The sequence below is a fragment of the Plecotus auritus genome (assembly GCF_963455305.1).
Source record: "Plecotus auritus genome assembly, chromosome: 2".
NCBI classification, from domain to species: Eukaryota; Metazoa; Chordata; class Mammalia; order Chiroptera; family Vespertilionidae; genus Plecotus; species Plecotus auritus.
In genome coordinates this window covers 196,614,618-196,641,585 of record NC_137771.1, presented here as the reverse complement: position 1 = coordinate 196,641,585, position 26,968 = coordinate 196,614,618, and the positions used below count along the sequence as shown (strand labels likewise).

At 39.7% G+C, this 26,968-nt stretch overlaps 1 protein-coding gene across 3 annotated transcripts in view; it reads right to left on the bottom strand.

Annotated features, from left to right (window-relative positions):
• Positions 1 to 7,588: 7,588 nt before the first annotated feature.
• Positions 7,589 to 26,968, bottom strand: part of SLC2A2 (solute carrier family 2 member 2) — a 30,657-nt gene continuing 11,277 nt past the window's right edge. For all 3 annotated transcript variants that reach the window (XM_080655713.1, XM_080655714.1, XM_080655712.1), the window contains exons 4-11: positions 24,660 to 24,784; positions 21,321 to 21,436; positions 20,276 to 20,438; positions 19,592 to 19,779; positions 17,026 to 17,130; positions 12,491 to 12,592; positions 11,573 to 11,776; positions 7,589 to 11,485 (exon numbers count right to left, since the gene is read on the bottom strand). In XM_080655713.1, coding sequence (XP_080511839.1) covers positions 11,285 to 11,485; positions 11,573 to 11,776; positions 12,491 to 12,592; positions 17,026 to 17,130; positions 19,592 to 19,779; positions 20,276 to 20,438; positions 21,321 to 21,436; positions 24,660 to 24,784 — 1,204 coding nt within the window. In that variant the 3' untranslated portion in view covers positions 7,589 to 11,284. The remainder of the gene's footprint in view (positions 11,486 to 11,572; positions 11,777 to 12,490; positions 12,593 to 17,025; positions 17,131 to 19,591; positions 19,780 to 20,275; positions 20,439 to 21,320; positions 21,437 to 24,659; positions 24,785 to 26,968) is intronic.

Below are 26,968 nucleotides of genomic sequence, written 5' to 3'. Positions count from 1 at the left end.
AACAATTTCTTACTTTTATAAAATAATGCATGTCTACCATTTAAAAATCAAATAACAGTACAAGGCCTATATTAAATATCTGTAAAACAAGCATGTCAAACTCAAAGGCTAACAGGGCCAAATATACAAGGTTTAAGTTTATGTGGACTGCAAAAAAACAAAAGCTTCAATTTTCATAGAAATGTAGGTTTATTTCCATAGAGACATGCTGAATACAAAGAGCTGAAACAAATGAGTAATTGTTAACATAAAATAATAGAACATTTTAATATAAATTAATATTTTTTCTTGAACATTAACTTACCAGACACTGAATAACTGCACAAGTTAATAAGCGTAACACAAATAAACTTACTTTTCTTGTTCTCTGAAAGCACAATATTTCCTGTTGCACACACCAAACAAGTCAGTCCAAGACTAATGAGGTGGGAGTCGGCTGCTAAAATATTCACTGCTGGTATTAGTGGAGAGAAATGATGCGCCTGCGTGTAAAGCGCTTAAGGGAAATGAATACAACATGATTATAGTAATCAGTCATTAGCGAACATTGAAGTTCGTTACCAATAATCATGTATAACAGGATATTGTAAAAATTAAGTTAAGAAATTTTTATTAAAATGCTTTTTACATACCGTTATATTGGCTGGGTCGCAAAAATATTCGTTGTGGTCCGCATGCGGTCTGTGGGCTGTGAGTTTGACATGCTTGCTGTAAAAGAACTTGATAGTTTTCTGCCCCATCCCTCCCCACCCATGAATACACTTACAGATGAACACTTGCAAAGTTTTTAATGATTGCTTAAAGCTTTAATTTCAATGTTCTAATTCATATGCTGTGTTGTTCAGGGCCTCAGCAGAAATAGATGGTCTACTGAGAGGGGTGATTAAAGATGAAACAATTTACAAAGGAGTAGGCCAAGTTAAGGAACCAACAAGGGATGATAAAGCACCTGGGACTAGTAATAGTGAAACTAACAACAGTAGTATACCATTACCAATTCTAGGATTAAAAGGGGCATGGTTTGTGAATAACTTATAAGAACTGTTTTCAATATTGGGCATGTTATCTCTTATTCATGGGAAAAAAATCATACCTGCAGTTGAGTGTTAGGCCAGATCTTCTCTCCAACATATCTTTCATAATCATCCTTCTTCCACTTTGTAAAAGTCAGGTATAATCCTCATGGGATCCTGACTCTCACCATGCTACCATGCCTTAGTGTGTTAAAGCTTTAGAGGGTGCCAAACAAAGGGATGCTTGGAAATAATTTTACCTATGAATCTTACCTAAATTAGGTGGCTTATAAGAAATAGTACATTTTGAATTCAGACATTGTAAAACAGGAGAACGACCTTTTTTTTTTTGTTTAGCAGACCTTATCCAATTGTTTTCAAAATGCATTTCTCCTGAGGGCAAGACCAGCAAATGTAAAGAAAATAAAGCAACTGTAAGAAATGCAGAAGACAGACTTATAGCAGGTATCCATACCTCATACCTATGTTTACCTGTGAAGCACTGCTATCCAGACATAAGGTGGCTGTCATAGGAATGAACATTATTGGAAGCACAAAATTAACTCAGAAAGAAAATAAGTCTGATTTGCACAATTAATTTGACACTGAGGATGGAATTGGCCCATTAGGTTATGACAATGAATTTGAATAAGCTAACAAGCTAAATCTGAGCTCTTATGGTTTGATATAAATAGAGCATGTGACAAAATAGAAGAATTTTATTACATATTAGCTGTACCCGGCCATGCATTGCGGTGGCTCAGTCTGGTTAAATGGAAAAGAAAGAAAAGAGAAAGCGCACGTTTCTAATATGTTTAATTTCACAATGCTTGTGGGTATACAATATTTTTTGTTGTTCCATTGTCTGTGCGGATATAGAGATTGTCTGGTTTGCCGACTCTAGAACACGCAACATATAATTGTCCATGTGAGAAGCAATCCATGTCTAGATCTAAACTGCACAATTCTAAAGATTGGCCCTGAGCTTAGCTGATGGTGATTGCAAATGCCAATCCAATTGGGAATTGCAATCTCTTAAATTGAAATGGCATATCCGTTGGAATCATAGGAATGCAAGGAATGAGGACATCTTCACCTTTGAAAGGTCCTGTCAAGATTGTTGCTTCTACCACGTTGCTCATTAATTTTTTTTACTGCAAGCCGCGTGCCATTGCAAAGCTTTGGCTGGTTGATATTTCGCAACATGGTAATTGGCACGCTGATTTTCAATTGCAGTACGTGCGGTGGCATCCCTGGCAGATCTAGTGAATTCAAAAATTCTGTTGGATAATTAACCACTTCATCTGCTTCCACAATAGTGTCGACGGACTTGTATGTGACTGCCTCGCTTTGAATGTTAGACTGAATAATATTGTTAAGTTCGTAGACGTCTTTGTTCTTGGCCGCAAGAATAGCTCGTTCACTCAGCCAATCGTGATTCTTATAATTGGTTTAAATATTGGGAAATACTTTTTCAACCAATTCTTCTTTTGACGTCACTAAATTGCAGAAGTTATGAGGCAATGAAATTCGTCCTGAAGTCAGATCAACCAGCACCTTTCCGTTCCCAATTTCCAGCAATTGATGTGAGAATATCTCAGCTGATCGATCATTTTGCAGCTGGACATACATATTAATGGCTCTGGCGGTTCTCCAAGTTGAGGCAGTTTAATTTTTCCGGCGGCGCAACACATTCCTTTCGTTTCTCCATTAAATTTCAGAGCCTTGCAATAAGGACACACTTCAGTCATAGTGCTGATGAGAACATGCTGGCTCAAACTATAATCATCAGCTGGGTTGTACCGGAATGCAAGGTGATTGTAATCGCGTGATTGCTGAGAACGGAGTCGTGTTTGACGCTGATTTGCTGTTTCTCATTGACGTCTTTCAGCGACTCTCAGTCTGTCGCGTTCATTCTGTTGAGAATGAAGCTTATCTGAAGCTGCAGAACGCGATCGCCGTGCTCGCAACCGTGCATCCTCAAGTCTGGCTGCACGTTGCTCTGCTGCTTCCTCGGCATGTATTTGAGCCATTCTTTGTTTCGCTCCTTCGCTGATGCCCGTTCTTCCTCAGTTTGATTTGCAATTACTCGTCGCACTGCTTCTGCTCCATGAGTATGACAACCTAGGTTTGATCTTCTGCAAGGCATTATTTGGATACTCACAAAATGAACGCTATTGTAAACGACACAGCTCAATTCCAACGCAATGTCACACGAAATAATTAAATTTAAATTAAAATAAATCTAAATCTATGAAAATTCAATTTAACAATGCAATCAGAAACACTGAAATGGAATTGTAAAATATTTAGTATAGCGTGTGTTGCTTTTACATCCAACAGATGGCGCTGTTTTTCAAAAAAAGCATGCTTTTACTTGTCACAGGTGTGACATCTATATAATAGTAGGTATAAGGTACATAAAAACACGCACGTATTTGAATGCAACATTGTGTCAAAATTTCAAAGCAATTGGTGAAGAACTTTTGGAGATTTAAGATTTTGAACAAACGAACATTTACATTTTTATTTATATAGACTAGAGGCCCGGTGCACAGATTCGTGCACATTGAAAGGAAATTAATTAGAAAGTGGCCGGCGGGGCAGGACTGGACGAAATGGGCTGGACACATCCTGGTGCCAACCTCCCATGGTCCCTCCCCAGCCGGCTGCACCTGGGGTGGCGCTGGGGCTCGAAGGGCATCTGCAGAGTGAGCAGGATCCTTCTGGCAGGTGGGGTCCCTTGGCCTGGCCTGTGGGGATTGGGCTGAAACCGATAGTCTGACATCCCTGGAAGGGTCCTGGAGTGTGAGAGGGTACTTTGCAAAGTTGCTGTTGCTCAGCAGCTCCTGTGTTGAGCGTCTGCCCACTGGTGGTTATTGTGCATCATAGCTACCAGTCAGACAGCCACTTAGGCTTTTATATATATAGACTAGAGGCCCGGTACATGAAATCTGTGCACGGGGGTGTGTGTCCCTCAGCCCAGCCTGCACCCTCTCGAATCTAGGACCCCTCAAGGGATGTCCGACTGCCCGTTTAGGCCCGATCCCGGTAGGATCAGGCCTAAACGGGCAGTCGGATATCCCTCTCACAATTCAGGACTGCTGGTTCCCCACTGCTTGCCTGCCTGCCTTCCTGATTGCCCCTAACCACTCTGCCTGCCAGCCTGATCACCCCGTAACCACTCCCTTTCCAGCCTGATTGCCCCTAACTGCTCCCCTGCCAGCCTGTTTGCCCCTAACTGCTCTCCCCTGCAGGCCTGGGTCCCCCACAACTGCCCTTCCCTGCAGGCCTGGTTGCCCCCAACTTCCCTTCTCTGCCAGCCTGGTCACCCCTAACTGCCATCCCCTGCAGGCTTGATCGCCCCCAACTGCCCTCCCTTGCAGGCCTGGTCCCTCCCAACCGCCCTCTCCTGCTGGCCATCTTGTGGCAGCCATCTTGTGTCCACATGGGGTCAGTCATCTTTGACCATATGGGGGCAGCCATCTTGGGTGTTGGAGTGATGGTCAATTTGCATATTATTCTTTTATTTGATAGGATTAGATAGGATAGAGGCCTGGTGCACGGGTGGGGGCTGGCTGGTTTGCCCTGAAGGGTGTCCCGGATCAGGGTGGGGGTTCCCTTGGGGCATGGGGTGGCCCGCTCCAACTGGTAGGTTAGCTTGCTCCAACTGGTAGGCCTGTGGTGGTTTGCAGGCCAGCCACGCCCCCCGGTGACCCAAGTGGAGGCCCTGGTATCTGGAATTTATTTATCTTCTGTAATTGAAACTTTGTAGCCTTAAGCGGAGGCCAAGGCAGGCCAGGGCAGGCAGGAAGCTTGGCTTCCTCCATTGCTGGGGAAACCCAAGCCTCCTGTTCACTCCGTGGCCACAGCCATCTTGGTTGGGTTAATTTGCATACTTGCTCCTGATTGGCTGGTGAGCGTGGCTTGTGGGTATAGCGGAGGTATGGTCAATTTGCATATTACTCTTTTATTAGATAGGATATGTGAAAACATATAAAATTAATAATATTTTAATTTTCCTAATTCTTTTTTTAAAAAATATATTATTATTTATTTCAGAGGGGAAGGGAGTGGGAGAGAGATAGAAACATCAGTGATGAGAGAGAATCATCAATCAGTTGCCTCCTGTATGCCCCCTACTGGGGATCGAGCATCCAACTCGGGCACATGCTCTTGACCAGAATCAAACCCAGGACCTATTCAGTCTGCAGGCCGATGCTCTATCCACTGAGCCAAACCAGCCAGGGCTTAATTTTCTCAATTCTTTCTGGGTATATTAGGTTAAGCAAGTTGCCTTTAAGTGAAAGATTGAACAATATGACTGAGTCTTTTATTAAGTCTTGGTAAAGCCTTTTTGGTATGCTGCCAGAAACTAAGAGGGAATGATTGTAACAACTGCATAACAAATCCTTTTACAATATAAGTTTTTTATTTCAACAAAATTAAGGGGCCAATTGAGTTATTAGCTGATAAATTATTAAAAATTAGTTTGCTGAGTAATTTTTATGTGCATTTTGGCTTAACTTAGAAATAATTCATGGATTGAGTAACACTGGTCCTTCCATTCCTACTTACCTATAAAAACAAGACTTTCAAAAAGTTTATAATACCACAAAGTAATAATCGAATTTATGCTGAACATTGTTTTACTTTATTAATAAGAAACATCCATCCACTAATATTTAAATCTCATTGAGATGAATTTCCAAAATAACTGTTTTAAAAGTGAGTAATCTTTATCAAAATTTGAATTCCAGATTTTTTTCATTAATGATCATAAATGCTGACTCAATCCAGAAAGAAAGGTTAAACATCTTGATCTTTGTAGACACGGGACATTTTAAAAATTTTGAATTCAAATTATAGATACTTTTGTTGCAGAAACTTATAATAGAATCATCAAAAATATTTTAAGACATATACATTTATTACTTTGGGATAAAATTCTTTGAAGGAAATGGAATGGAAATATCCTATATATTAAAAGTGTAATATGCTAAGTGTCCGACCAATTGGTTGATGCACTGACCACCAGGGGCCAGACGCTCCAACTGGTAGGCCCTGGAGCCCTCCTGCAGTCCCTCCCTGGCTGGACGACCCCAATGGGCCCCAATTGGGGCTGGCCAGCCAACCTCCCATGGTCCCTCCCCTGCTGGCCAGACCCCATCGTCCCAATTGGGAGTGGGCGAGATGGCCCTGATCGGCCCCTATTACTGGCCAGGCCAAGGGACCCCACCCGTGTATGAATTCGTGCACTGGGCCTCTAGTGAGAATAGAAAAGAATGTAATAAAATTTCTAACAGTTAAACATATATATTTTTAATGGTTATGATGAATAACAAATTACTGTGGTATTTAAATTCCATTGGATAAATAGGGCAGAGCAAATTTTAAATATCAAAATATAGTATATTTTGACAAATTACATCTTTTGCAGCTATTTAAACATATGATAAAAATTTTAGATGTTAACTTAAAACTTTGATAACAACTAGCATTTTTTTTTTTCTGTTCTCTCTTTGGTACTGTAACAATTTGTTTTCAAATTTTATTTCCTTTATGAGAATGCACGTGATTGAGGATAGGAATCGTGTTTTCTAAGATTTGTGTCTTTTATAAAACCTTTATTTTATTTTACTAGTGAATTTATTGGGGGGACATCTATATATAAATAAAAGCCTAAGCGACCAAATAACTGGTCGCTATGACGTGCACTGATCACCAGGGGCAGACGCTCAACGTGGGAGCTGCCCCCTGGTGGTCAATGCGCTCCCACTGGGAGCGCTGCTCAGCTGACCAATGGGCACCAGATGCTGGGCTCACTACCAAGTGTCGGCAGCGGCAGGCTCAGCAGGGCCAGGATGAGTGGGAGCAGCGTGGCACCAGGCCCGGCTCGTGGTCCTCCCTGGCCGCCTGCTGCTTAGGGCACTACTACATCCCACGGGGGATGTCGGCTGGCCTGCCGGGATCAGGCCAAAACCGGCAGTCCAACATCCCCCGAGGGGTCCGGGATTGCGAGAGTGCACAGGCCAGGCTGAGGGACCCCACTGGTGCATGAATCCGTGTACCAGGCCTCTAGTTCGTTAATAAAATTATATAGGTATCAGGGGTACAATTCTATAATACATCATCTGTGTATCGTATGGTGTGTCTTTCAATCTCTATCGATTCCCCTTTACCCTCTTCTACCTCCCCCCACCTTTCTCTCTGTTGTCTGTCTATGAGGTGTTGTGTGTTTTTTTTCTTAACCCCTTCACCTTTTTCACCAAACTTTAATGAAATGTCTTATTCAGAATAGGAGCTCAATTAAATATTTACTAAATTAAATTATTTTTTTTTCAAAGGAAGTGATTCTTTCCTCTTCTATTGTTCTCATCTAACCTTCAGGCTAATTTTCCTACTACTGATAATCAAAATAACTGCCTGAGGGAAGTAAATTTTAGGTTTAAAAAGTAACTCACATATCTTTAAAATGAGAACAGGAAAAATACTTGAAAAGGAAATGAGTATATACAGTAAACCAATATCAGGTTTCTTAAATATGTTTTATATATAAAATAAAACAGCACTAAGCATTTGGAAATATATTTATTAACATAAAACTATAGTGCATATACAGTATACTCTTAACTAAAACCAGTTTCTTCTCATCATGATTCTTTCTGATGTGCACTAAATTAGAAGGCAGTAAAAACACCAACAGATGGCTCAGACCTTTTCTTCCTCAGTCACTGATATAGAATTGTAATGAAAAATTATAGTTTTTACACTTTACTCAGCACCTCTGCTTACAACAACATAAGCCGGAGATATTGCCTAACGTTGCTTTATTTGCTTCCGATCCAACAATAAGCTAGCAATAAGTAGCTTATGCATGTACTTTGGTTTATACACTTTTGTAATTTTTGAGGATTATCAAGAAGGTTTGGTCTTGTCCTATGGTGATAATCCTGTTAAATTACATTTAAATATAATATACAGCATTCTATTTTGTACTTAGTATTACTCAAAGAAATAATATTACATGTAGACCTCTTAAAAAATAACAACTTGGGCAGAAGCAAAATTTAAAAATAAACACTCTTATAACCTACTTAGAAATATCAAGTATGACTTTAGGAATTAGCCTAATATCTGCCCTGATTTTTATCTTCCCTTGTCTTTGTGAGATTTTTTTTGCTTGAAGCAAGAAAATATTATATTGAATTATAAATTTGGGACTATCTTATATATGAGATAATACTGTATCTTAATAGTATCGTCATTAATACTACTTCTAGGTAACACTTACCAAGCACCTCCTTTGTACAAGACACTTTACATTTTATCCTCACAACAACTCTCCAAGGTAGGTAACATTTTAAATTGAGATTCACGGAAGGCAAAAGATGCAGATAGGAACATTTATATCCTGGTTTTCCTGAACTGTGATTAGATTGTGAGCTCCTTGAGGAGGAGACATTCTCTTACTGTGTTTAAGCAGAGAGAGAAGACCCGGGCATTAATGTCATGACAGTGGGTACCAGCTAGATTGGGTAGATGAGTGACCAGACCAAGAAGTGTCATCATGCTTCCAACAAGCCAAGAGAAAAATCACATTTGTAAGGACATTAGAGTATGAAAACACTTCCACAAAAATGATAAGAGTACTACAAAAAATGTGTTCAAGGGCACAGGCTAGGCCAAGGGACCCCACTGGTGCACAATCGGGGCCGGGGAGAGATGTGGGAGGTTGGCCAGCCAGGAAGGGACCGCGGGAGGGCTCCAGGGTGTGTCTGGCCGGTCTCACTCAGTCCCAATCTGCTGGACCCCAGCAGCAAGCTAACCCACCAGTGGGAGCATCTGACCCCTGGTGGTCAGTGCGTGTCATAGCAAGTGGTTGAGCGGCCTTAGCATATCATTAGCTTTGATTGGTTGAATGGCTGACCAAACGACCGGACACTTAGCATATTAAGCTTTTATTATATAGGATGATGTATACCATTAAAGACCTAAGGGTTTTTATTGTTTAGCTAGTACCTTTGTCCTAATATGAAGTCTTAAAAGCTTCTTATTTCACCTTCACCTCACTTGTATGTCTGCAAAAAAAAAAATTATGGAGGGAAAACAATATAAAGTTACTTAAACTTTTCTGAGGCAAAAAATTTCAGGATCTAAATTTCTGGTATTTGTGGATCAATCCAAATAATTTATTAGAATTTAAATGCAAGTCTTTGGGGTTCTTTATTAAACCTTTACCACTTTATTCCCTTAGTAAATGAGGTGAGATAGTGATTTGATTAAATCACGTTCATCACCTATAAAAATGTTAAATTTCTTCATCATTGCAACTTAGGACTTCTCAAAGCCGTCAGCATCCAAAAGACAAGAGCCACACAAGTGCCATTTTCCTGCTGTGCCCTGGTCAGAGTCCCTATGTTTCCCCACCAGAGTTCACAGTCCAGCCCTGTGGTCGGCAAACTGTGGCTCGCGAGCCACATGCGGCTCTTTGGCCCCTTGAGTGTGGCTCTTCCACAAAATACCACAGCCTGGGCGAGTCTATTTTGAAGAAGTGGCGTTAGAAGAAGTTTAAGTTTAAAAAATTTGGCTCTCAAAAGAAATTTCAATCTTTGTACTGTTGATATTTGGCTCTGTTGACTAATGAGTTTGCCGACCACTGGTCTAGCCCAAAGGACTCCTGAACAATTTAAGCTCACTTGGACAGTCTTAAAGTCTTAAGTGAAAATAGTTTAACCCAGGTTGGCACAAAGGAAATAAAAATCAGTTAAAGTGAAAAGAAATCATTTCATTATTTGGACTGCCTAATCACATAAAGGTAAGCAACAACAATAACAAAGCAAGTATTGAGTGATATTACACACATTAAAGCAAACGTAATAAGGATGGATTCGGTGCTCCACTTTGTGAGGAAAACAGCCCTGCTAAGCCTTTGGTACCCATCAGAACTGTATTTCCATAGTTGCAAAGAGAAAGTCTATTTCATCATCCGTGTATTTTCAATTTGCCTACATAAGTGAAAGCACTTAGCACAGTGCCTGGCACATAGGCAGTGCACAATAAAGGCTGGCAGTTGCAACAGAACAGCTTAGATAGCATCTGAATACTGCTGAGACAAAGAGGGAAATGATAGGGGGTTGTTTTGTGTTAGCAAATTCAGTTTTCCAGGAAAATTAAAAAGGCGTTTTGATCAAGTCTGAAATTGAACAGTCATGAAGTTTCATGAATTCTCCAACCCCACCTTTTTAACCTGTTTAGCAATATATTGATTCAGAAAATATTTTCTTTGGACAAACAACAATCATTTACTTCAAATTCCCCAAGTTAGCCTGCTTTAGTTTATTGGGGTTTGTGGAGATATACAAAATGCCTGACTTCTCACTGAGTATATTTTACAACATAGCTCTGAAAACCAGGCTGTGCTCAATTAAAAAGCAAAATGAAACCTAGCCCAAAGGGTGGAACCAACAAGGAAGTGATTTAACATGGGTTCATCTTAGATGTTAATATTAACTGATAACTCATGCTACATTACCAGGTAAAACTTTTTTACTGTTTAATCTAAAAAAATTATTTGGTCACCAAACGAACTAAAATGTTGTTGGTTTTTCCAAGTACTGAAAAAGTTTGGTAAGCTTACTGAAAATAAAACTGTTTCTTTACAAACATATTTTAATATACTGAATATATCATCGCACATGAATATATAGAAAAATAAAAATATTAAACGAAATGTAAATTCCAATGCACAGGAAGAAAACTGAGTGAGAGAAATGGAAAAGTTATCAGTTTTACAACGGACTTGACTGCCACTAGCCATATCTCCTTTAGTATGAGGTCTGTGGATGAGAAAATTACACCTTAATCAGATTCAAATATGCAAATATCAGTTGTACCAGGTATCTTCAGGTATCTAGTCACGTGCTTAAGGAAGCAATAATATGATACATTGAAACGGCTTCAATTTCAGGAGAACCTCCTTATAAAGAATAGAACTAGGAACATTAGAATGTCCTTGCCCTTCAGTGTAGGGAAATGAGCTAGACTTTTAGGTTTACTTAATTACAGTCTTACTATCAAAAATAGTTCTGTAACTTAAAAAAAAATACTTTCTTTGGTAATATTAGATGAGCTTTCTGATCAGCGCCCATAAAAGCTCTTTAAAAAAGTAAAACAATACTTCAAGATAGAGATATAAAAGTCTCAAGGAATTGTCATGTGAAAACACATAGCCTCCTTCCTGTTTCTGTCCATAAAAAAGCAGGTTATCTCTACGCAGTCTCTGCCGCTCCAAGGAATTTCATTTCGGTGGCAGCCTTCCGCGGGCGGGCTGCACCACCCCTCTTTCGGAATTCTGCCGCGATTTCCTCGAAGGACTTTCCTTTGGTTTCTGGCACTTTGAAATATGTGAACAGGGTAAAGGCCAAGACCACTCCCGCGAAGAGGAAAAACACGTAAGGTCCGCAGAAGTCCTGCATGGAGAAGAAGCAGAGTCCCAGTTAGCGGTCTTGGGGCCCTGTCTCCTGCAAAGGAAGTTTGCACGATCTTGGGCTGCTTACCGCGATGTATGGGAAGCACAGGGCGACGATGAAATTGCAGGTCCAGTTGCTGAATGCCGCTATTGCTAAAGCCGCAGGGCGTGGTCCTTGACTGAAAAATTCAGCCACCATGAACCAGGGGATGGGGCCCGGCCCAATTTCAAAGAAGCTGACAAAGAGGAAGATGGCTACCATGCTCACGTAACTCATCCAAGCGAATTTATTCTGAGAAAAACAAAACAAGAGTAGAACTGGGATCGTTGACTGCTTCTTCCTTTGGCTAAGTAGACCCTCCCTTGAGTCTAATGGTAACATGGCTCTCTTCCTGGTGATTATGTGCAATTAAGTACAAGTTATTCTAGTTGGAGACAAGTTTGTTCTCGTCTGAGTCATCCTTAAATCTTTTGAGCTCCGTTACAGGGAAATCCTGATTAGGATTTTATATGATTCTTAGTCACCTTTTTCCTGTGAAAGGGGCAGGGTAAGGATCCAGTGACCTTTGCTCCTTCTAATACCTAGGGCGCTAGTAGGGTGCATGTGAAGTAGTGCTTGAGGGTGCTGGGCTGGAGAGGGCCAGATCCTTGCCCAAGGTCGCACAGGCAGCTGCATAGCAGAGCCATCATTGGAGCCAGTTTGGGGTTGACTCCAGAGCCTACCTTCTGAGCATTTGCTACACTGCCTCCCTGGGTAATGGGGGCAACTTACTTGCTGATGTTCAGTTTTTAACCCCTCCACCCCCTTCCCAAACTAGTTATCTCTTCTTTACAATTCTCCTTTGTATTATATGATGTTTCTCTGGCTTTACTTCATAAATCATTCTCAAGGTGTTTTTTGTTTGTTTGTTTGTTTGTTTGTTTTTTTGACATCCAAAGCACTTTAACATGGAGCACAGGATTGCTATCATATGGTAACCAAAAATGTCAGTGGCACCAAACTCACCAGTAGCACAAGTCCCACAGACATGAAGACGGCACAGACAAACATCCCGCACATTCCAATCAGAAACAGAGAGCGTCGCCCTGCCTTCTCCACGAGGAACACCTGGGAAAGTTTTAAAACATGTAGGCTTGATGCTTAAAGAGTTTTTACTGACAAAGAGGTCATTTAAAAAAAAATTATTTATTTTTAATATATTTTTATTGATTTCAGAGAAGAAGGAAGAGGGAGAGAGAGATAGAAACATAAATGATGAGAGAGAATCATTGATCGGCTGCCTCCTGCACGTCCCGAGCCTGCAACCCGGGCATGTACCCTTGACCAGAATAAAACCCGGGACCTTCAGTTCGCAGGCTGATGCCAAACTGGCTAGTGCCAAAGAGACCATTTTAACTCATAAAGCTGGAAAGTGGCAGTTTTATTATCCTATTTTACAGATGTGGAACTGAGAAAGGAAGTAACTCTTGCCTGAGGTAGCAGAGCTGGTCTCAGTGACCAGAGGTTATTAACAAATACTTGCTTCATTTAGTGACAGTGATTTGAACATGGCTTCTAGAGAAAGAACCACAGTGTTACCACCGCTCTATGATCATCACTTTGGATACTATTAAGAGGCCATATATCTTAGATATCTTCCAATGGCTTTCCTATATGTTTAAAATGACATAATTTCTCTCCTGGGGGTTTGTGAACTGCAGACAACTGTTGAGGTGTCAACTATTCTCATCCAACTTTCTCACTGCGAATGAAGTCAAATTATGACCACGCACCTGGCAACATATGGAATTTGATAACTTTACCAAAATAGCCAGGTCTTCATTTTTCTGGTGTGCCCAAATGTACCTGGTGCTGGGAATAAACTATTCATTGGAAAAAGGTAAGACTTTAAAGCAAAAGGTTAAAGTGCTTTCTTATTCTAAGTCTGGAGATATGCCACTGATTCCTTTGGGCTTGGGGACCTTTGCATTAATAGATAAGATTTACAATTAGCCTAGACCAGAGTTTGTTGGATAGAGTCTTGCTTGATCCTTAGAAGACTGGCAAGGTTGGTGCGTCACACACACAAAAAACTACCTGTCATATTTTCTCACTTTGATGAGTAAATTGTCTAGATTCATAAATCCATCATGTATATCCATAGCAATCAAATTCTCTTAGCACAATGAGCTCTGGCTCTGAAAATATCTGAGAGATATTTCATTTCACCTACAGTGAAAGGCCCTTTCATCTGAGGCATTTTGTAATCAGAGTTTCAAATCATTTCAGGATGATAAGCACAGAGCCCACATTTAGTTGTTGAGAAGGAAGTGAGAGAAAAAAAAATACAGGTTCATAAAATTTCTTCTCTCTCTATTTGACTCTTTAATCATGGCTTTCAAAGCTGACTTGATGACACCATGTCAGACTATCAAGAAAATAGAAGGATTTATTTAGGAACAAGGGCTTTTATTATGTCTTTTGTTCCCCTGTTTTTGAACAATTATTACCAACAGCATAATAAACTCTCTTGAAAATTGATTCAGACTCCCTTTTTGAGGTCAGGTGAATGTGCAGGGAGGAATGTGACACAGGGTGAGACTTGGTCAGTGGCTCGAGATGTATTAACTCTTCCCTTTGTCCCAGACAACGTGTGTCACTCAGATCCTGGAAGTCTACTTAGAGTTTAGTAGCCACTGCTTCTTCCCCAGACCCAGCATGCCTTCCTGTTCCTTCTATATTTCTTCCTGTTTTGTTTTTCTTTCTCAAGATTACAGGCTTTCTTCTCCCAGCCCATTAGTGTGGAAGAAAACATGGAATGTGGAACATAATTCAAAATGGAGTCAGGAAAGTCTCTCTCTTTTCCAAAATACTCATTCAGAAAAAAAAAAAAAAAAGATTGATTATGTTCCTTCCAAGTTGTTGAAACATTAATCCTATACAACAAAGAAGTAATATGCAAATTGACCCTCACACCCTCACAAAGATGGCTGCCTACGATCAGGCTGGCAGGGGGGTTAGTGAGGGACGACCAAACGACTGAACAAGCAGGCTACATGGGGCGAGCAGGCTGGCAGGGGGGGCAGTTGGGGGTGACCAGACTGGCAGGTGGGGGCAGTTAGGGGTGACCAAGTCAGCAGAGGGGGGCAGTTGGGGGCAACCAGGCCAGCAGAGGGGGCAGTAAGAGGCAACCAGGCCAGTGGGGGGGGCAGTTAGGGGCGACCAGTCTTGTGGGAAGGGTGCAGTGGCAGTGACCAAGCCAGCAGGGGGGGCAGTTGGGGACAATTAAGCTGGCAGGGAGGCAGTGAGGGGCAACTAGGTTGGCGGGGGGGCAGTTGGGGGCGACCAGGGAGGCAGGCAGGTGAGCGATTAGAAGCCAGCAGTCCAGGATTGTGAGAGGGATGTCCGACAGTCCAGGATCGGGCCTAAACCGGCAGTCGGACAGCCCCCAAGGGGTTCTGGATTGGAGAGGGTGCAGGCCGGGTTGAGAGGCCCCCCCCCCCCCCGTGCACAAATTTTGTACACTGGGCCTCTAGTATATTATAATACACTAGAGGCCTGGTGCATGACATTTGTGCACTTGGGGGAGTCCCTCAGCCCAGCCTATGCCCTCGTACAGTCCAGGACCCTGAGGGGTCCTTAACGCTTCTGCAGAGGCAGAAGAGGCTCCTGCCACTGCCGCTGTGCTTACCAGCAGTGAGCACAGCTTCTGGCTGAGCAGTGCTCCCCCTGTGGGAGTGCACTGACCACCAGGGGGCAGCTCCTTCATTAAGTGTCTGCCCCCTGGTGGTCAGTGTGTGTCATAGCAACCAGTCATTCTGCTATTCAGTTGATTTGCATATTAGGGTTTTATTATATAGGATACTCCTATTTGCATATCTTTATTTTGATACATGGATTTGTTAACATTGGTTAATTTGGGGGAGAGCAATTGGGTGACTGAGGGGCTATCGTTTTGTACTTTAAAGCAAAATTTCAAAGATATATATAATTAAAAATTTTAAATATTATTTGTAGTCTTGGAGGGTGATTTATAATTAGACTTCTGATTAGAGATGATTTTTTAAAAGTTGTCACTTGCTCAAAAACTTTCACAGAGTAAATGGATAAAGTCTGTAGAGGTATACATATTCAAAATAATCAAGACATTGTTCCCACTCCAAAGGAGTTGGCAGGGTGGGAGACAAAACATTAAATTCTGCAGTAGTTTCCTTTTAGGCACTCTTAGAGTTTGGGTTACCTAGTCTTGACAACTTGATGCTTTACATAGCAAATCCTGTTACACATAAAATGTTTTAATCATAATCCCTATATTAGAAAAACATGTTGAAGCGGGGTTTGTAAAAAAATATTATCCCAGGAGACAAAAGAATGCAAATGGTCCCTTGGATGGCATCCCCGTACCAGGCCTTCCTTGGTTCAGAGTAGCCCTTTGGCTTGAAAAGGCATTATCTCTAAAGGCAAGTCTCCAGACCCACTGGTGTTCCCATGTTATCTGCTCTTCCCCCGTTTTTCCAAGGTCTGGACAAAGCTGCCTTTTGATCTAGGTGGCCAGGCTATAATTTATTGACCACCCTAAGTTAATAGTTAAAAGTCCCTGTGCAGAGAATGAAAAACAAGAGACTAAAGTATATTGAGTATAGTATTGTGAAAAGCACAAGCTTTTTGAACATCCTGCATTCCAAGATAAAAATAAGCCCAATTACCCTCATTTTAGAGTGAGTTACATTAGCTGGGAAGTTTTGTTGTTGTTGTTGTTGTTATTTGTGTGCTTTAATTCTTAGATTGCTATGTTAAATATTATTATTATCAAGATACTAAATCATTCCTTACATAAGGTATTTGGTCTTATGAAGAGTACACAACCTCTTCCCCTTGTTGGAATATTTTTTTCCAAAAAGAAATAACATTTGACATTTCTAAAAAATAAAATTTCAAAAATAACAATAACATTTCAACTTATACACCACTTCTATTCCATCCTCTCATAATACCACACAACAGGTGCATCACCACAAGCTAGGGCCTTGTGAGCTATTTGGAAGCTCCCCCCAATGGCCTATCATAAGACTTTGTTGAGTTTGTTTAATTTTACTAGAGGCTTGCTTTTTAATTGAGAGGACCACATTTATTTTAAAAAAAATTTCAACTACAAAAGGAGAGGAATCTAGGTACAAGACCCAGTATTGAGGGAAATGACAAGCTGCTGGCTAAACCCAAGGGGCTTAAGTATAGAGCAAAGGAGAAGGAACCCAGGGAGTAAATCCTGTGTCCCCAAGTGAGTTATTAATTCATGAATGAGTGACTAATGGCATCCCTGCCAATAAAGAGAACCAGTTCTCACCAGAGAGAACCAGATAATCTGCTCAGTGATGCCTCATCTCAATACAGTGGCTGGTAATTCACATATAGGACTCTTCCCATGATCTCCTTGGTTTTACAAACCCAGAGCATGAGGACAATGTCATTGACCACTTTTAGATCACAAGGGTGTTTTGTTTTTTTAAACTCCCATTTCTAGACTGAGAAATAAGCAGAATAGTTTAGGGTATTTTACTTACAGAAAGAGCAGTAAAAACTGTGTTGATGGCACCAACTCCAATGGTTGCATAAACAGGTTGGTTGAGTCCAGCCGTCTGAAAAATGCTGGTTGAGTAGTAAAATATCTGCAAAGTGATAACAGTTTAGCCTTAATTAAGAAGCTTAGCATTGATGGCTTTAAAGCAAGAAATATTTTAAGTTGTTTGTCTTTAGGTGCTTCTATGTAACCATGGTCCCTAGAAGACCTTCCTAAAGATTTTATCTGCCCTCTCCTTCTAGGGAAGGAGCAACCACAATTATCCTTCAGTGTTTAAAACTTCTGATTGCTTAAAAGTCCTTTTATATTTAGCTGAAAACAGCATATGCATTTCCTTCTTTTTAAAAAATTTTTAACCCTTTTGTTAAAGTATAAAATACATACATAAAAGTACACATGTCATAAGTTATAGCTCAAATAGTTTTCACTAAGTGAACACACCAGTATAACCAATACCCAGATTAGGAAATAAATTCTTCCTTGCTTTCCTAAAGCACCCTAAGTATCACCTTATTTTCTCAAGGCAACTCTTCCAACTTCTACCATCACAGATACATTTTATTTAGTCTTGTACTGGTATCAATGAAACCACATAGTGTGTATTATTTAATATCTGGCTGCAACATTACCTTTGGGAGGATAATCTACAGCTGTATTTGTAGACTATTCATTATCTTTTCTATATAGTATTTTTTTGTATCAATATACCACAATTTAGTTACTCATTCTACTGCTGGTTGGTATTCAGGTAGTTGCCATTTAGGGTGATTATGAATAGTACTGCTATGAACATTCTAGGTCAATCCTTTCAGTGAAATACGCATACATTTACACTTAGGAATAGGCTTGCTGGACATTAGAGTATGTATACGCTTAGCTCTGATGGATACTGCCAAACAGTTTTCCGAAGAAGTTGTGTCAGTTCACACTCTCACCAGTGTGTATGAGCGTTCTGGCTGCATTGCATTTAATCCAAAATTTTCCACTAATTTCAGTGGAGATGGGGAAAACTGGTCCACAACCTCTCTAACAGCCTTTATTATTTTATTACATTTTTACTTTTATAATAGTCTTTGAGTTCATTTTTGATGTCCTACCATCCCCTGTCATTCTTTCCCCATATAACATGCCCTCTCTCTGCAGACAGGGCTGCTGCAGGAGGCCTGTGCAGGCTGGGCTCAGCGAGGAGTGGCTTACAGCACACTGCACACTGGCCCACTATTTTTAGGCCGCCCAACAGCCTCAAGTCCAGTGTTTCCTGGAAGCTGCTAAGTCAGGCACTGGGATGGAAGCTAACACAGAGAGTCTCAGAGAGATTAAGTATGGTGCCATTGAATGTACAGGCAGAGCTGAGATAGGGGATAGTAATTTGGTCTCTGAGCCCCAAAGGTATAAAGAGTATTAGATAAAAAGAAACATCAAGGACCCTTAAAGGAGGACGAAGACCACAGCAGAGCAGTATTCAGCCTGTGGAGTGAGGTTCACTTCACAGGCATTACTTTCTTTTTTTTTTTTTTTTTTTAATATATTTTATTGATTTTTTACAGAGAGGAAGGAAGAGGGATACATAGTCAGAAACATCGATGAGAGAGAAACATCCATCAGTTGCCTCTTGCACACCTCCTACTGGGGATGTGCCCACAACCAAGTTACATGCCCTTGACCGGAATCGAACCTGGGACCTTTCAGTCCGCAGGCTGACGCTCTATCCACTGAGCCAAACCGGTTTTGGCCACAGGCATTACTTTCTTTGCCTCCCCCAAGTCTCTGCCCACCATTCAGTCACTCCCACGGTGTCCTTTGTGGATCTGAGATTGGCTCACTATAGAGGAAGCCCAAAGCAAATTTTTAACAGCAACGGAATCAGCTTTGCTATTTCCTTTGTTTAGTTTCTTCACAAATGCTTAATTATTTTCTTCCAGTAACTAATTGCCGGTAAAACAATTTTAGTCTGCATAATGCAAGGATTTTAATTCAAAACCCCAAAGCCAGCAATGTTAATACTCAGTATGTTTTTCAATCATGTCTTTTCTACCACCCTCACTCACCATAACATATCATTTCATTTTATTGTTTATTTTGTGTGCATGTGCCGTCTCCCCAAATAGAGTAAAAGTTTCTTGGATGGCAGGAAACGTTGGCACCTGGATATCTGGTATACTTCATTTCAATAGAGGGAACCATGGACTCTTGTGGCCTAGGCTATTATAAATCCCAAATTTGATACTCAACTCTAGAAGCCTTTTGTAATTTAGTTTTCTTTGGTATAATTATTCTCTTTCCCCTCTTTTTTATTATGACTTTTGCCTTTTTACCTTCATTTTAATAGACATACAATACCATTGGTTGTTGACATTTTTAAAAATTGTAAGCTAATTTTAGAAAGCAGATGAGGCAAAACAGAAAACTATTGCTCACTCAGTATTTTCTTGTAGTAAGATGTGCTGCTAACATTTTAAAATGTCTTTTAGCTATTTAAACTTATACCCCTTTCCTGCTCTATCTTAATTCACTTTGCTCTTAAGAGTTGGGGGGTGATCTTAACTTACCCCATTGATTCCAGAAAACTGTTGAGCCATGTGCAGCATCAATGCCACCAGAATAGGCTGTCGGTAGCTGGAATTGGTGAAGAGCTGAATTATGGAGACTTTCTGTTCACTTGACGCTTCTTCCCTTTCTTTTCTCATCTCAGCGATGTCTTTGGTGACATCAACACCTCCTCTGAGTCTTTTCAAACCTGTCCCCCAAAATGATTACGTTTATACAACTCAGATAAAAAAATATATACTTAGTATGTGAACAAAAGAGCTACAGTTCTGCATAGCCTCTCTATTACTTAATAACATGCTCTTTGGGAATTCTTTTTTGTTAAAGTAAATCCTACTTTTTTATTTCAAAAAAGCAGAACATTTGGCTTCATCTTATGACAAAGGGAACTATGGTCCTCATTATCCCTGAAACATAATGCTGGAAAGGTCTTTTAGAAGCCTATGGTTGAGTCTAGTACACTGCAGGTAGGCTTCTGATTTGGGTTTGGGTGAATGTCTTTGGGTGAAAAATGGCATGTACCAGTCATATTAAAGCAATCTTGCACGCTCTTCTTCCATGTAATCACTGACATCATTGGGAAAGCACTAGGACCAGTTTCATGAGTAACCATTCACGCCCACTGTTTCTCATTAGCTGATAGTTCCAAAACAACGGGTAGAAGGTAAAACCACCCATAGACTTACTTTTCTTTGCTTTGTTTTCCTCATCCAACTTGATGTAAAGGTATCTGGGACTTTCTGGACAGAAGAAGAGCAGCAGAGACTGTAGGATAGCTGGCACAGCAGATAGACCAAGCAGGATGTGCCACAGCTCACGATTGCCCAGGATGAAGTCAAGGCCAACAATCTGAAAAGGTAGGGCAAGTGTATCAACCACAGAACACTTTGGATCTGTCTTCTGCAATAATCTGTTGAATAACCATATTGACTACTTAATAGTAATCCCTGACACAATTTTGATTCAAACATGCATCAAAATGAAAATTATTACTAGTGTATCTCACCTTATTTAAATTAGGGACTATTTATTTTACAAAGAATCCACCTAGGTTTGTTTTCCTGAACTCCTATGGGACATTTAGGATGGGAATCAACCAAACTTTTAACAACATATTTGATATCTAAAACCACATAAAAAATTATGTATGACTTCAGACCTTTGTTAAAAATTTATTCTTAGATTTCCCAGAACTTAAGTAGAATGGGGTTATACAGATAGAGCATTGACTCTAATGAGAACAGCTTTGTGATTCCTCTTGCAGTAGTTTTCCCTCTGGATAATCATAGGTTTGGGATTCCAAGGGTTCCTTCTGAGACCACAGGGTAGAAGAGAAAGATAGAGCCAGCTTGACAAGAACTGAACATCATTTACATACTAAATTTCCAAGTAAGGCACTCAAAGGAAACCCAGAAAGCCAAAAATTTGAAGTTTCCTCTTCCTTTAAATCTAAATGGAATAATTTAATTCTAGAATAGCTCCTGAAGTTCAAGATTTGGCTTCCAGGTCACCTCCTGGTCAACTCCAAGATGAAAAGTGAGGACTGGAGTAGTAATAATTTAGCTTTGAGCTAAGATGTCTATGCCTCTATATGACCTACACCACCATTGGTGGAACTGTTTTATTTGTTTGTTTGTTTTTCTGTGTTTGTCTACAGTGAGAGTGGACAGTCATGGAGGGAAAAGTTGGGTAAAGTAGAGGATGGATGAAGTAAGGGATGAGAGTTTTTACCTGACTAATAAGAATGCCCGTGACAATGGCCAGCTGGTGAAGAGCGCCAATAGCACCCCTGAGTGTGGTTGGAGCAATTTCACCAATGTACATTGGAACCAGGCCTGAAATTAGCCCTGCATGAGACATGAACATAAATGTTAAAATAAAGCCAGGACTATCTCAATAACAGTAATTTGGCTTACGTATAGTCAATACTCTGACTGAAAGTCTCTTTCTGAGTCTGTTGAAAGGAAGAACCCTTGTTCTCAACATAGACAGTGGTTATGCAAAGAATATTTGTTGATAGATTCCAAATAAAGTTGTAGTTGGATATAACAATAGAAAGAAATGGTTAGTCAAGTATTTGGCAATTATTTATTGTCTTATTCAATTTTTTTAAAAAAAATCTATTTTGTTAGTATGTAGCTTACATTATAATGCCTTTAGATGTCTTAAGGAAAGAGAATGAATAATGTGATAATATTCTTAAAAGTAATAATATTCTTAATCTAGACTCATGGGATTAAAGGGAATTAGAACGTATCTATGCCAACATCATTACTTGATTGAGGTGAGAAATGACTTACCTAAGAACACAGTGCAATAGTGTTAGTACGAGAGCTACAAGCTCTATCTGAGTTTCCACAATGTGGAGGTGCTTCTAGATCACTGTTAGAGTGGTGGGTGGTATAGAGAGGTGGAAGGGGGCTCTGCTTGTGATATGCTTCACAATATATTTATAGAATTTCTTTTCAATTTTACCAAAAATTGTTTGTATTTGTTACTGTACTTTATTTTTTTAACTTTTCTTTAACTTTAATTTATTAGAGTTAGAAAATTGAAAACATAGATTTTTCTTGAAGTTTTCATTTTAATTTACAAATTTTATTTTATTAATCAATTTTATTTATAATTTAATAAACTAAAATTTTTTAAAGATTTTACACTGTATTTGCAAAGATAACATTTGATTTTTTGACATTCAATATTAATTTATATTAGTTTCAGGTGTATAGCATAGTTGCCAAACAATGATACAATTTACAAAGTGATACCCAGAATAATTCTAGTACTCACGTGGCACCATACATAGTTATTACAATATTATTTTTTTAATATATTTTATTGATATTTTACAGAGAGGAAGGGAGAGGGATAGAGAGTTAGAAACATCGATGAGTGAGAAACATCGATCAGCTGCCTCCTGCACACCTCCTACTGGGGATGTGCCCGCAACCAAGGTACATGCCCCTGACCGGAATCGAACCCGGGACCCTTCAGTCTGCAGGCCGACGCTCTATCCACTGAGCCAAACCGGTTTCGGCCAATATTATTGATTATATTACCTATGCTGTACTTTACATCCTGGTGACTATTTTGTAACTACCAATTTGTACTTAATCCCTTTATCTTTTTCACCCAGTCCCCCCTGGCAACCATCAGTCTGTTCTCAATATCTCTGAGTTTGTTTCTGTTTGGTTTGTTCCCTTATTTTGTTCTTTAGATTCAACAGGTAAGTGATATCATATGGTATTTGTCTTTGCCTGACTGACTTATTTCACTCATCACAATACTCTCGGTCCATCCATGTTGTTGCTAATGGCAAGATTTCATTATTTTTTATGGCCCAGTAATATTCCATTGTATATATGTACCACATCTTTTTTATCCAATTATCTGTTGATGGGCACTTGGGTTGCCTCCATATCTTGGCTTTTGTAAATAATGCTGCAATAAACATAGGGGTGCATATATTTTTTATGCATTAGTGTTTTAGATTTCTTTAGATAAATAAATACCCAGGAGTGGAATTGTTGGGTCATAAGACAGTTCTATTTTGTTGTTGCTTTCATTCTACTTTAAAAATATATATATTTTATTGAGTTTTTTAGAGAGAGAAAAAGAGAGGGATAGAGAGTTAGAAACATCGATGAGAGAGAAACATTAATCAGCTGCCTCCTGCACACTCCCTAGTGGGGATGTTCCTGCAACCAAGGTACATTCCCTTGACCGGAATCGAACCTGGGACCCTTCAGTCTGCAGGTCGACGCTCTATCCACTGAGCCAAACCAGTTAGGGCTCATTCTATTTTTAAAAATGGAGAAAAGAGAAAGAAAAATCATGATTTGGAACTTTTAGATAGTGTTATTATTTGCATTTTTCAGAAGAGGAAACTGAAGCTCATATTCAATTAACATTTCTAAGACCAGACAGAAACAGTGCTAGAATTGATTCAGTGTGAACCCAAAGCTCTTTCCACATGTGGGCTGACTTTTCACTTTAATAAAGCTATCCTGACTTTCAGTTATTTGTTTTAACATTGAAAGTAATGAAAGGATAAATTTAATTAAGTAATTTTAGACTTTTGTTTCAACTGGTCATTGAAGATGCATGGAATTATAGTTTTTCCTCGTTGCAGGTAAAAGTGTTATAAATATTTGATACACTATTTTGTTCCCTTGCTCCATCTCTCCTACCCCTGATGGAAATTAGTGATTTGAAATTGCTACAGTTTGGGACAATGGGTTAAAACCTTGGCTCAGAACTATTAGGGCATCACTGGTATTGAGAAGCTAAAGATCTGGCTGTTTTAGAGAGCGAGGGATCCTCCCTTTGTTCAGGCTTCTGCTGATTAGTTGCCTCTGAAAGTTGGAAAAGTTGTTCCCAAGAACTAATGATCCCAGTAATTTAGATGGAAAGTTCATGGGAGGAGCATCCATCCTTCATTCTGAACTCCTCTAGGAATTGCTTCTTCCTGATTCCCTCTCCCTGTGGTCACTGCTGCTTTAACCCTTCACCCAGCAGGACTGAAATCTGACAGAGCTAGGCTGTACAGTCTGAAAGATGGGCCCAGTATCAATGTCTTTCCAGATAGAAGAGACAGATACATAGGAGGCCAGGTAGACTACAAAGGCCGAGTTAGAGATTCTGGATGTATCGATCTTTCACTGTCTACAGCACCTTTGGAGTAATAATAATAGCTAGCATTTCTTGCTAGTTTACCGTAGTCAGATTCTATGCTGAACATTTTACATGGATTCTCACAGGCACCTTACAGGATAGATATTCACTTTTTTGAAGAGAAGGAAACTGAGAATAATTTGTCTGTGGTCACATGACTAGAAATGATTTCGTTGCCATGGGAAAGAAGACAGCTTCACATCTCCCATTTACTGGTCCCAATCCTTCCCGACTTAGGACTTGAACTTCATGCTATTGCCTATGCCTTTTGTGGTGCCACCTCAGACTCAAAATATTCCCTGAGAGTGTGTGTGTGTGTGTGTGTGTGTGTGTGTGTGTGTGTGTGTGTGTGAAAGAGAGAGAGAGAGAGAGAGAGAGAGAGAGAGAGAGACTTACCACAGTAGAGTCCTGATACGGCTCTTCCTGAAATGATTAGAATGTGAGATGGTCCCAGTTTCGAAAATCCCATCAAGAGAGCTCCAGCTAATGAAAGAATGTTTGCTAGCAACATGGCTTTGATTCTGAAATTTTAAAAAGCAGGGATTATAAATTTAGCATCAAACCTTGATAAAATTACATGTGTTCAGAGAATGGTGACATATTTACCTAGGAGATTACTTTAATTTTGCTGGAAACACTAGTTGAGGGAATCTTAAACCATGATTGATACTTTGATTTATCTACAAACTGATGCATTAACAATAAGTAATCTTTATAATGAAAGAATGTAGATTTTATGCTCATGATCTCCACATTTTGGTGGAGATGAATCAATTTTGATGATGACTAGTTCGAGTTAAGATAAAACACACTTTTTCAAACACTTAATGAATTAAATTTTCTACAAGTTCATTGTTTTAAACACAATTGCTGGGTGATGGTTAAACTCAATTCTGTACTTGTAATCTATGACACCTTGCTTTACACCCCCCTCCATTCTTTCAGTGGTACAGGTTTTTAGTTGATGTAGATAATGAAAGGAACTTTAAAAATTAAATTTCCTTTATTAAGAATTATTTTGACATAAATTAAAGCATACTTTTACTTTGAACTTTATCATAGAGAATTATAATTATTCTTATTTTAACACTGTATGTCAGCACATTTTCAGAATCTGTGCATTAATGTTAACGTATGTAAAATATGTAAAAAAGCTGACAATAGCAACAAAAACATTTTCAAAATTAATCTTATGAAATTTGACATTTTAAGATATCTATTCCTTTTAATTGGGAAAGTGAGGTACACTAGAAACCTTCTTCAAAGTAGATGATGATAAGGCCAATGAAATTATCTGAGTGGACAGGTATGGAAATGCCTATGCCACAAAGAATGTAAGCACTTTGTTCTGTTCTATTTCAATGTTTCAAACTTTAAAAAGTGAGCTTTTTCTAAGCAAGTATCTTTAATACCAAACAGATTTTTTAAAAGAGTAAAACTATGTAATCTCATACTGCAGTGGTTGCCCAACAGCCATGCGATAGGCTGAATAATAACCCCCAAGAGTCTACATCCTAATCCTCAGACCCTGGGAATATGCTACCTTATATGACAAAAGGGATTTTTCAGAGGTGATTAAATCAAAGATTTTGAGTTGAAGAGGTTATCCTGGCCCAACAATGTAATCACAAGTATCCTTATAACAGGAAGGCAGAAGAGAAGGTGAGGTGATGATAAAGTAGAGATTGGAGTGATGTGCTTTGAAAATGGAGGAAGGACCACAAGCCAAGGAACATGGAAGCTGGAAAAGGGCAAGGAAATGGATCCTTCCCTCAGAACCTGCAGAAGGAATCAGCCCTGAGGACACCTTGACTTTAGCCAAGTGAAACTGAATTTGGGCTTCTGACCTCCAAAACTGCAAGAAAATAAATTGGTATAGTTTTGAGGCACTAAGTTTGTGGCAATTCATTAGAATAGTAATATGCAGACATTATTAAGTACCTAAAGGCAGGGAAACAGTGTTTTAGAGATGATCAACTTCAGAGCTGCGGAGAAAAAGACAGGGTGTTGCTCTGTGAAGTGCTTTTTCTCAACACAGGGACAGAGGGCAGGAAAACCCAATAAATTACCTTAAAAAAGGGTTACTAGCTAGTTAATAGTATATTCTATTGGGTGGGAAGGGGGGAGGCGAGAGGAAGGGAGATAAAGTCTTAAAAGAGATAGCCTGAAAAGTGTGTTTGATGCCAGATTGCTCTAAAGTCCTTTTTCCTTACTGCCAATGGATGCTGGAGCACTTTACATAACTTAGATTTCAACTTTACACAGACAACAGTGTGGTGATGGCTGAGGGGAGGAGGAGTGGGGGCTGGATGAAGGGACAAAGGGAGGGAAAGTGGGGACATCTGAAATAGTGCCAACAAAAAAAAAAAAGAAAGAAAGAAAAAAATAACTTCTGCTCAGATGCGAGAAATGGCCAAGAATAAATAATCTAAAAATACTTGAGGTGGTTGAATCAGGGAGAAGGAAATATATTTCTAAGTATATTTCTTTAAATCTCCCTCTCAATACTCCTGTTAGCATAGGCTTCACCATTTTCATCGTTGTCGCCCTTGTCCTCATCAACAAAGGAAGACTGCATTCACTGCCTGCTCACTCTGCCGAGACATTGTGCTAAACCCTTTATACTCCTTCTCACTCCATAGGCACAATAACGCCACGAGGTAGGTATTATTATATATTTTTTCCGCATTGCAGATGGGAAGAAA